The sequence below is a fragment of the Microcaecilia unicolor genome, unplaced genomic scaffold (assembly GCF_901765095.1).
Source record: "Microcaecilia unicolor unplaced genomic scaffold, aMicUni1.1, whole genome shotgun sequence".
In the NCBI taxonomy this organism is placed as follows: Eukaryota; Metazoa; Chordata; class Amphibia; order Gymnophiona; family Siphonopidae; genus Microcaecilia; species Microcaecilia unicolor.
In genome coordinates, this window is record NW_021963054.1 from 259234 (window position 1) to 270498 (window position 11265).

At 46.7% G+C, this 11265-nt stretch overlaps 1 protein-coding gene across 1 annotated transcript; it reads right to left on the bottom strand.

The window, feature by feature from the left end:
- Positions 1-270: 270 nt before the first annotated feature.
- LOC115458848 (membrane progestin receptor gamma-B-like) lies at positions 271-10753 on the bottom strand (the record flags this gene model as incomplete). The annotated part of the gene is given in 3 exon segments (XM_030188674.1): positions 271-750; positions 8126-8264; positions 10657-10753. Coding segments are annotated over 3 exon segments (478 nt in total), but the record flags the coding sequence as incomplete, so codon positions are not given.
- Positions 10754-11265: the final 512 nt, after the last annotated feature.

Sequence of the window (11265 nt, forward strand, 5' to 3'; positions counted from 1 at the left end):
ATGCCAATTCACTTTCTGGCTTATACCAACCGAGAGTGCTAATCAAGGCCAGAATTAAGGTGGAGTGACCCAGTACTTCTTTGCACTCCAAGCTCTGATCTTTGTTAAAGAGTGCCACGTAAAGTTTTGCACAGCACCGCCCGAAAAGCCACAGAACCTGACTCTGGCGCTGGTGCTAATTAGGGAAAGAAAAGGGGGTTGGTATTTGATATACTGCCTTTCTGTGGTTACAATCAAAGCGGTTTACATAATACATACAAGTACTTATTCTGTACCTGGGGCAATGGGGGGGGGGGGTTTAGTGACAATTATAGCAGTGGTTTTAATCCTGTGCTACTGGTCAATGGGAACTGGAATGGGACACTCAAGACAATCAGACTTTCCAGCCAGCTGAATATCTCTGATTCCCTGAGAACTGAAGCCCATTATTCGCTGCTATAAGTTCCATCAGTGCTGAGGAGTCTCAGAGCCTCCTGGATCCTGCAGGAATAGAGGAGTGTGTACTTTCTTATCGTGGCTTTTCTTTGCCAGGGCAGCTGGTCTTCCGGCAGAGAGCCACTGAGAAGGCAGCAGTGAGCATTAGACTGAGTACTATCGAGGTAGCAAAGGCGCCAAATGTGAGTCTGAAGGATGGACGTGGTGTGGAAGCTGCCAGCCAGTTCCGACGCGTTGCCATGTCCGTAGTGATGGACTCCATCTGGAAGTGAGTGCCGAAGATTGCGCAGATATGGAAGAGCTGGTGGCTGTGACCTGGAGCATGAAGAGAAGTCATGTAGTTGGTTACTCGCTCATAAACAAAAGCAACAGGGCTCTGTTTACTAAGCAATGTTATAGGCGTGTTAGCGTTTTTAACACACGTTAACTGTGTACGCGCCTACAATATCCCTATAGGCACCTACACGGTTAGCGCACGTGTTAATTGTAGGCATGTTAAAAATGCTAACGTGCCTTAATAAACAAGGCCCGCAGTGTTCTCAGAGCAATGGTGATACAATCATACCATGAAAGAATATAACACATGACTACTACTACTACTTATCATTTCTATAGCGCTACAAGGCATACGCAGCGCTGTACACCATACACAAAAGAGACAGTCCCTGCTCAAAGAGCTTACAATCTAGATAAGACAGGCAGACAGACAGACAGAACAATTAAGGGTAAGGGAATAAAGAGGTGAGGATAAAAGGACAGGGCAAGTGAGCAGTGGTTAGGAGTCAAAAGCAGTGGTAAAGAGGTGGGCTTTTAGTTCGGACTTGAAAACAGCCAAAGAGGGGGCTAGACGTACAGGCTCAGGAACTTTTCAATAAAGTTTTTTGCTACATTCTCTGCATTTTTCAGAGGGACTGTTTTTGTGATTCCGTTATGTTTGGTCTTTCTATATTCCAGCTTTTGTTGGTATTGTTCAAAATTTAAAGTTGCAAGGTTCCAAGGAAATGCACAAATCACAAATAAAAACACACAATGCAGTAATCAAGAACAGCATATAATAAACTGGATCAAATTAAGGTAGGGTAACACACATGAATGATGAAAGACTCATTCATGAAAAAGGATCTGAGGAAGCTAGAAGAATGGTCTAAGGTTTGGCAATTAAAATTCAATGCGAAGAAATGCAAAGTGATGCACTTAGGAAATAGAAATCCACGGGAGACGTATGTGTTAGGCGGGGAGAGTCTGATAGGTACGGGCAGAGAGAGGGATCTTGGGGTGATAGTATCTGAGGATTTGAAGGCGACGAAACAGTGTGACAAGGCGGTGGCCGTAGCTAGAAGGTTGTTAGGCTGTATAGAGAGAGGTGTGACCAGCAGAAGAAAGGGGGTGTTGATGTCCCTGTATAAGTCGTTGGTGAGGCCCCACCTGGAGTATTGTGTTCAATTTTGGAGGCCGTATCTTGCTAAGGATGTAAAAAGAATTGAAGCGGTGCAAAGAAAAGCTACGAGGATGGTATGGGATTTGCGTTACAAGACGTATGAGGAGAGACTTGCTGAACTAAACATGTATACTCTGGAGGAAAGGAGAAACAGGGGTGATATGATACAGACGTTCAAATATTTGAAAGGTATTAATCCGCAAACGAACCTTTTCCGGAGATGGGAAGGTGGTAGAACGAGAGGACATGAAATTAGATTGAAGGGGGGCAGACTCAAGAAAAATGTCAGGAAGTATTTTTTCACGGAGAGAGTAGTGGATGCTTGGAATGCCCTCCCGCGGGAGGTGGTGGAAATGAAAACGGTAACGGAATTCAAACATGCGTGGGATAAGCATAAAGGAATCCTGTGCCGAAGGAATGGATCCTCAGGAGCTTAGTCAAGATCGGGAGGCGGGGCTGGTGGTTGGGAGGCGGGGATAGGGCTGGGCAGACTTATACGGTCTGTGCCAGAGCCGGTGGTGGGCAGCGGGACTGGTGGTTGGGAGGCGGGGATAGTGCTGGACAGACTTGTACAGTCTGTGCCAGAGCCGGTGGTTGGGAGGCAGGGCTGGTGGTTGGGAGGTGAGGATAGTGCTGGGCAGACTTATACGGTCTGTGCCAGAGCCGGTGGTGGGAGGCGGGGATAGTGCTGGGCAGACTTATATGGTCTGTGCCAGAGCTGGTGGTGGGAGGCGGGGCTGGTGGTTGGGAGGCGGGGATAGTGCTGGGCAGACTTATACGGTCTGTGCTAGAGCTGGTGGTTGGGAGGCGGGCTGGTGGTTGGGAGGCGGGGATAGTGCTGGACAGACTTGTATGGTCTGTGCCAGAGCCGGTGGTTGGGAGGAGGAGCAGGTGGTTGGGAGGCGGGGATAGTGCTGGGCAGACTTATACGGTCTGTGCCAGAGCTGGTGGTGGGAGGCGGGGCTGGTGGTTGGGAGGCGGGGATAGTGCTGGGCAGACTTATACGGTCTGTGCTAGAGCTGGTGGTTGGGAGGCGGGGATAGTGCTGGACAGACTTGTATGGTCTGTGCCAGAGCCGGTGGTTGGGAGGAGGAGCAGGTGGTTGGGAGGCGGGGATAGTGCTGGGCAGACTTATACGGTCTGTGCCAGAGCTGGTGGTGGGAGGCGGGACTGGTGGTTGGGAGGCGGGGATAGTGCTGGGCAGACTTATACGGTCTGTGCTAGAGCTGGTGGTTGGGAGGCGGGGCTGGTGGTTGGGAGGCGGGGATAGTGCTGGACAGACTTATACGGTCTGTGCCCTGAAAGACAGGTACAAATCAAGGTAAGGTATACAGAAAAAGTAGCACATATGAGTTATCTTGTTGGGCAGACTGGATGGACCGTGCAGGTCTTTTTCTGCCGTCATCTACTAGGTTACTATGTTATTCATGTGTGTTACCCTACCTTAAATATACTGTTTTGAGATCTTGCCAGATACGTTGTAGCTTCATTCTGGGAGGGGTGGTTGCACTGCTGCTGCCTTTGCTGTACTTGTTCTGTGATGGTGCTATGTGTGTGTGGGAGGGGGCTTGCACTTCTGCTGCTGTGCCTGTGTGTGTGTGGGGGGGGGGGGGGGAGGTGCTCCCCGAACAAATGAGCCTTGATGAGCTTCCGCGTATGTAGAGTGAGCTACCTGGGGGCAGAGGGGAGGCACACAGTAGAAAGCTTATTCAAGTAATTAGATTACTACAATCAATGTGTCCTTGAAAAGTGCTTGGCTAAGCACTAATTAAAAAATAAGCCTTTTATTACTTTAGGAGTTGGATCGGTTTCATTTCTCTCGTCTCCTAAATACATTAACATGATTATCTCTGCTGCTGAAAATGTTGTCCTAGCAAGCAATTTAATAGACAGACTAAAATTATCATCATAGAACATCTTAACAGACCACTATCTATCTTGTCCCTGAGTTTTATCCAAATATTCACAGATTTTAATCATAAGTACATATAAGTACATAAGTATTGCAATACTGGGACAGACCGAAGGTCCATCAAGGCCAGAATCATGTTTCCAACAGTTATTTATTTATTGCATTTGTATTCCACATTTTCCCACCTCTTTGCAGGCTCAATGTGGCTTACAATACAAGATCCCAAAACAGTACAATGCATTTTATGCTGCTTATTCTAGAAATAAGCAGTGGATTTTCCCCAAGTCCATTTTAATAATGGTTTATGGATTTTTCCTTTAGGAAGCCATCCAAACCTTTTTTTAAACTCCGCTAAGCTAATTGCTTTTACTACATTCTCTGGCAACAAATTCCAGGGTTTAATTACATGTTGAGTAAAGAAATATTTTCTCCAATTTGTTTTAAATTTACTACTTTGTAGCTTCACTGCGTGCCCCCTAGTCCTAATATTTTTGGAAACATTAAACAAGCGATTCACGTCTATCCGTTCCACTCCACTCATTATTTTATAGACCTCTACCATATCTCCCCTCAGGCATCTTTTCTCCAAGCTGAAGAGCCCTAGCCGCTTTAGCCTTTCATCATAGGGAAGTCATCCCATCTCCTATATCACTTTCGTCGCCCTTCTCTGCACCTTTTCTAATTCCACTATATCTTTTCTGAGATGCAGTGGCCAGAATTGAACACAATATTTGAGATGCGATCGTACCATGGAGCAATACAATCATAACATCCTCATTTTTGTTTTCCATTTCTTTCCTAATAATACCTAACATTCTATTTGCTTTCTTAGCTGCCTCTGCACACTGAGCAGAAAGTTTCAACGTATCATCAATGACAACACCTAGATCCCATTCCTGGTCAGTGACTCTTAACGTGGAACTTTGTATTACGTAGCTATAATCCAGGTTCCTCTTTCCCACATGCATCACTTTGCACTTGCTCACATTACACATCATCTGCCATTTAGCCGCCCAGTCTCCCAGTCTCGTAAGGTCCTCTTGTAATTTTTCACAATCCTCTTGCTATTTAACAAATTTGAATAACTTTGAGAGGCATAATCGAAAGGGGCGGCCAAGTTTTCCTGAGGATGTCCTCGCAGGACGTCCCGGCAAAGGGGCGGGGAAATCCGTATTATCAAAACAAGATGGGCGTCCATCTTTCATTTTGATAATACAGTCAGGGATGCCCAAATCGCAAAATTTAGGTCGTCCTTAGAGATGGTCGTGTCGTCCCCGAATTTCGGCGATAATGGAAACTGAGGACGCCCATCTCAGAAATGACCAAATCCAAGGTCATGGGAGAAGCCAGCATGAGTAGTGCACTTGTCCCCCTGACATGCCAAGACACCAACCGGGCACCCTAGGGGGCTCTGCTGTTGACTTCAGAAATTGCTCCCAGGTACATAGCTCCCTTACCTTGTGTGCTGAGCCCCCCCAAAATCCACTCCCCACAACTGTACACCACTACCATAGCCCTTATGGGTGAAGAGGGGCACCTAGATGTGGGTATAGTGGGTTTCTGGTGGGTTTTGAAGGGCTCACATTTACCACCACAAGTGTAACAGGTGGGGGGGGGGGGTGGGCGGGCCTGGGTCAGCCTGCCTGAAGTGCACTGCACCCATTAAAACTGCTCCACGGACCTGCATACTGCTGGGTATGGAGCTGGGTATGACATTTGAGGCTGGCATAGAGGCTGGAAAAAATCTTTTTTTAATTTTTCTTTGAGGGTGGGAGGGGGTTAGTAACTGTGACATTCATATATTTATTTCTTTAATTATTGTAATTTACCTGCTCCACGACTAGGGGGTTTACATTATGATCACTGTTATCAAGCAGCCCCAGCACCATTACCTCCCGCACCAGATCATGCGCTCCACTAAGGACTAGACCTAGACTTTTTCCTTCTTTCGTTGGCTCCTGTACCAGCTGCTCCATAAAGCAGTCCGTAATTTCGTCAAGGAATTTTACCTGCCTAGCATGCCCTGATGTTACATTCACCCAATTTTTTCATGAGGGGATCAATACAGAAAGCGATGCACTAGTGCCATATGACAATGGCTGAGCGCACAATGAGGCTTATTTTCAAAGCACTTAGCCTCCCAAAGTTCCATAGAAACCTATGGAACTTAGCCTCCCAAAGTGCTTTGAAAATATGCCTCAATGTGTAACATGAGTGGATAAGGGTGAGACAGTCAATATTGTGTATCTGGATTTTCAGAAGGCATTTGACAAAGTACCTCATGAAAGACTCCAGAGGAAATTGGGGAGTCATGGGATAGGAGGTAGTGTCCTATTGTGGATTAAAAACTGGTTAAAAGATAGAAAACAGAGAGTAGGGTTAAATGGTCAGTATTCTCAATGGAGAAGGGTAGTTAGTGGGGTTCCCCAGGGGTCTGTGCTGGGACTGCTGCTTTTAAACATATTTATAAATTACCTAGAGATGGGAGTAACTAGTGAGGTAATTAAATTTGCTGATGACACAAAGTTATTCAAAGTTGTTAAATCGTGGGAGGATTGTGAAAAATTACAAGAGGACCTTATGAGACTGGGCGTCTAAATGGCAGATGACGTTTAATGTGAGCAAGTGCAAAGTGATGCATGTGGGAAAGGGGAACCCAATCTATAGCTATGTGATGCAAGGTTCCATGGGCCTGGCCTCCAAGAGTGGCTCAATGCCAGCAAGGCTTCTTGAGGCAGGCAGAAGGTTCTGCTCCATCAGTGTGTCTTTCTCCTTCTCCTGTATGAGACCCGGGTGATTGTATTTATTCGATAATCAAGGTCCCAGCACGCAGGATCAGGACAGTGACAGACTGAGGGAGGAGCAGACACTATAAGGTAAGGGGGTCAGGCGCCGGAGTGGAGGAGGGATAGACAGAGTGGAGAGGAGTGGCAGAGGCTCTGCCCCGAGCCTGGCTCTGTCTCTCGGTGGCCCTGCAAAGTTCTATAATAGGAGTCACCAACCAGGAAAGGGATCTAGGTGTCGTCGTTGATGATACGTTGAAACCCTCTGCTCAGTGTGTAGCGGCGGCTAAGAAAGCAAATAAAATGTTAGGTATAATTAGGAAAGGAACGGAAAACAAAAATTTGCTGACGACACAAAGTTATTCAAAGTTTTAAAATCGCAAGAGGATTGTGAGAAATTACAAGAGGACCTTATGAGACTGGGAGTACAAGTGCAAAGTGATGCATGTAGTGAAGAGAAACCTGAAATATAGCTACGAAATGCAAGGTTCCACTTTCGGAGTCACAGACCAAGAAAGGGATTTTGTTGTCGTCGTTAATGATACGTTGAAACCTTCTGCTCAGTGTGCTGCTGCGGCTAAGAAAGCAAATAGAATGTTAGGTATTATTAGGAAAGGAATGGAAAACAAAAATGAGGACCTTTTAATGCCTTTGTATCACTCCATGATGCATCCGCACATTGAGTATTGAGTTCAGTTCTGGTCGCCGTATCTCAAAAAAGATATAGTGGAATTAGAAAAGGTTCAAAGAAGAGCAACTAAAATGATAAAGGGGATGGGATAAAATACTGAGTGGAGTGGAATGAGTAGATGTGAGTTGCTTGTTTCCTATATATGTTACTATGAACGAGTAGACACTGAGTAAACGGTGTGTAGGGCAGGGGCGTAGCCAGACACTCAATTTTGGGTGGGCCAGAGCCCAAGATGGGTGGGCAGAAGAACTCAGCCTTGTCCCACAAGTAATTTGGTCTCTCCCTCTCTCACCTGCATGCCATATGGTCTCTCAAACATCCCCCCTCCCCCGCATACCTTTTAAATAGCAGATTTTCACTGGCAGCGAGCAGCAACTAATACACACTGCTCATGTTGGCCCCACAGCCTTCCCTGTGATGCAACTTCCTGTTTCCGTATAAGTGAGACTACATCAGAGGGAAGGCTGTGAGTCCAGTGCGAGCAGTATGTATCAGTCGCTGCTCACTGCGGGCGAAGATCTGCTATTTATAAGGTATGCAGGAGGGACAGTTGGGAGTTTTTGGCTGGTGGGGCTTGGGGATCCCTGCCAGCCACATCATAGGTGTACTGCTACCGGGTGGGCCTGATCCCAAAGTGGGTGCCCGCCCTTGGCTATGCCACTGGTGTAGGGCCTTGGAGAAGAGTCTTCCCCTGCATCCTCAAGGCCTATAAATACTAAACTTTATGTGTAAATGGTACCCAAGACTTGAAAATGTTCTCCACAGTCTGGTTGAAGATCTGCATGAAGATATTCCATATACTTCTATGTGGTTGCTGAAGTGGTGATTGTTACTGAAATGCTGTGAGAAAGAAAGGTTTCACTCACCAATATAGTCAAAGCGCCCGGGTGCAAGTCTCTCTGGTAAGTGCGATGCAAACAGAAATGCAGTTAGGACAGCCAGCACGATGTGCTTGAGGTGGTTCACCGTATTCTCTGCGGAGCCTTCACCTGCACAGATATACAGCTGCAAGAAAGAAATAAAGAAGTTCAAGGTTAGGTTTATTTGATTGTCCGCTTAGGGTCAGAACATCAAAGCGGATTACACACAATAATATTATATGGAAAAGTAGCAACAGAATCTCCACTAATAGCAACATTCCATGTAGAATCTGATATACTGGGGTTTACATAGTATATACAGGTTAAGTGACTTGCCCAGAATCACAAGGAGCTACAGTGGGAATTGAATCCAGTTCCCCAGGATCAAAGTCTACTGCACTAGCCACTGGGCTACTCCTCCACTAGCAACATTCCATGTAGAATCTCCAATGGAGAAATGGGACTTGATATACTGCCTTTCTGTGGGATTTACATAATATATACAGGTTAAGTGACTTGCCCAGAATCACAAGGAGCTACAGTGGGAATTGAATCCAGTTCCCCAGGATCAAAGTCTACTGCACTAGCCACTGGGCTACTCCTCCACTCCTTATTCTTGAGATTCCAAAATCTTCCTATTCTTTGGGGTTCTACATGGAACATTGCTACTGTTTGAGATTGTGCCTGGAATCTTGTTAATGGGACTTGATACACCGCCTTTCTGTGGTTTTGCAACTACATTCAAAGTGGTTTACATAGTCTATACAGGTACATAAAACTCCACTAAACTGCTGCCTTCCAACAGACTCCAGGATCCGAAGCAATCCACTTCCCTGCAGCAAAGAGGGTGAGATGCTCCAGCTGGGAGGTCACTGCAGTGGCATATGAGTCTCCAATGTCCTGGGGTAAATACATACATCTGCATCTCCAACACACATCACTTCTGGTCCCCTCCCCTCCCCTAGGTGGTCCAATCCCAGGGGAACCAGTGCTTCTCTGACCTCCGCTTCCTGCCTCCCTGGTTCGCAGTTGAGTGGTGCCAATCACAGGTAAAACAGGTTAGAGAAGTAACTTGCCCTGCCCCCAGGGGCATAGCCAGACAATAGATTTTGGGTGGGCCTAGGCAAGAATTAGGTGGGCACCAAGTGTTCTCCCCACCCCCTCCAAAAACAAAATCTCAGCTGGTGGGAAAACACTTCTTTCCACCTTGGCAGCAGGAATGCACTAGAAACTGAGCATGCGCAGGTGTGAAAACTGAGCATACGCAGGTGTGAAAACTGAGCATACGCAGGTACCGGTGTCATGGAGAGTAGCGTTTTCGTTACAATCAGGGGGAAATCTTCAGCTGGCGGAGCTTGGGATTCCCACCAGTTACCACTAAACATGTGCTACTGTTGGGTGGGCCTGAGCCATAAATGGGTGGGCCCTGGCCCACCCAAGCCCACCCGTGGGTACGCCACTGCCTGCCCCCCTACTAACTCTAGACCCCTCTCCTACTCCTAACTGGGATTGGGTGGCAGAGAATGAGGAGGAGTAGAAAGGTGGAGAGAAAAGAGGTGATGGCCAGTGCCTCGGAGCAGTGGGCAGAGGCATTATCTAAAAGATGACCTTAAAAGAATCCCCATAGAGCTACCACTCAAGATTTTGATCACACTGAAATGCTCAGATTGCTTTGATGAATTGGGTCCATTAGCAATGCATGATTTTGTTTGAAAGATTAGTTGTTTTATGATTTTCTTTCATTTAGTTTACATGTTTTATTGAGCGTTTACTGGCACCCCTTCTCTCTTCCCAACCCAATTACCTTGCCACAATACCTTTCTACATTGTCCCCCCTCCCCCCCCCCCCGCAATCCAATTAAAAAAATTATCCCTGTTGTCTAATGGCACCCTCTACCCTCACTCAATCCCTGTCCCCCACTCAACCCCACTCCCTGGTTTCTAGTGGCTCTGACCCCACCCACCTGACCCCCTCATAGGTATTCCCAACCCCCCTGACTCAACCCCCCCCCTCAACTCCCTGATGTCTAGCAGCACCTTCCCACCTCCTCAGCTTCAACAAATATAATCCCTGATGTCTAGTGGTATCCACCTTCCCCCTTCCCCAGGTACCTCCCCTCATCGTACCTCAAGGAGGCAGGAGTGACGCCACTCGCTCCTGCCTCTGGAGCTGCCATCTTGGGGTCAGTCTGCTATATAAAGGAAAAATCTGCTCTTGCAGTCTTTAAAGGTGCCATAAAGCACCCTATTTTTCAGTGTTCTTAAAGCAGCTTTAACTAATTCCCCAAAATACCTAAAATAGCAATTACAGCTGTCACTATTGAGTGTCACTGCTTATCCTGCAAGTCCAAGAGCTTGTCCTGAAGTGGCAGGGAGGAAGCAGAAGGATTTAAATTCAGCATACAATGGGCTTCCCCATAGTATCAAATACCAACAGCCAAGTGCATAGCAAGCTTGCTTCCCTTTCCCCGCCCCGTAGCACCGAACGGGGGGGTCTTTCAATATTGAAGTACTTCAAAGTCATGTGAAGACCCTACCCTGTAAAACAAGGGGACACTGTCAAACAGGTAGGAGTAGGTGAAAGCCATGGTGCGCATCACTTTACTGAGCTGTGGTCTCTTCATCTCTGGAAACCTGCATGGAACACAAAAGATGCAATCAAGAAAAGTGTCAGATAAAACATAGGAACATTATTACAGCCTTTCCCTGCCCTGGGCCATGTCGTAAGCCATGCTCTGAATTCAGTCCACAGTTCTAATGCACACAGAAAAGAATACCAGGCCTGATACAGAAAACAAATCATATGCAAACATGGGAGAGAGAGCAGAGCACGCCAACTGCCATGGAAACATGGAAATTCTAGTGTGCTGAGTGTGCGTTTGCAGTAGAATGAATATTTTGTGCAGGGATTGTCACGGGTCCTGGATGTGCACACTCCACAATATGCAAACATCAGGTTATGCGCATGAAATGTGTGTATCTAGGATTCCAAATGTAGACTCTGTGCATAAATATTTTGTTATGGTAACATGCCATTGTGTGCAGTCGCCTGCTGTGGTAGTGTGACTTGGCAAGGTAGCATGGAACCCTCAGAAACCCCACCAGGGGGCAGTGTAAGGTCAAAAAGGAAAACATTATTACTATGT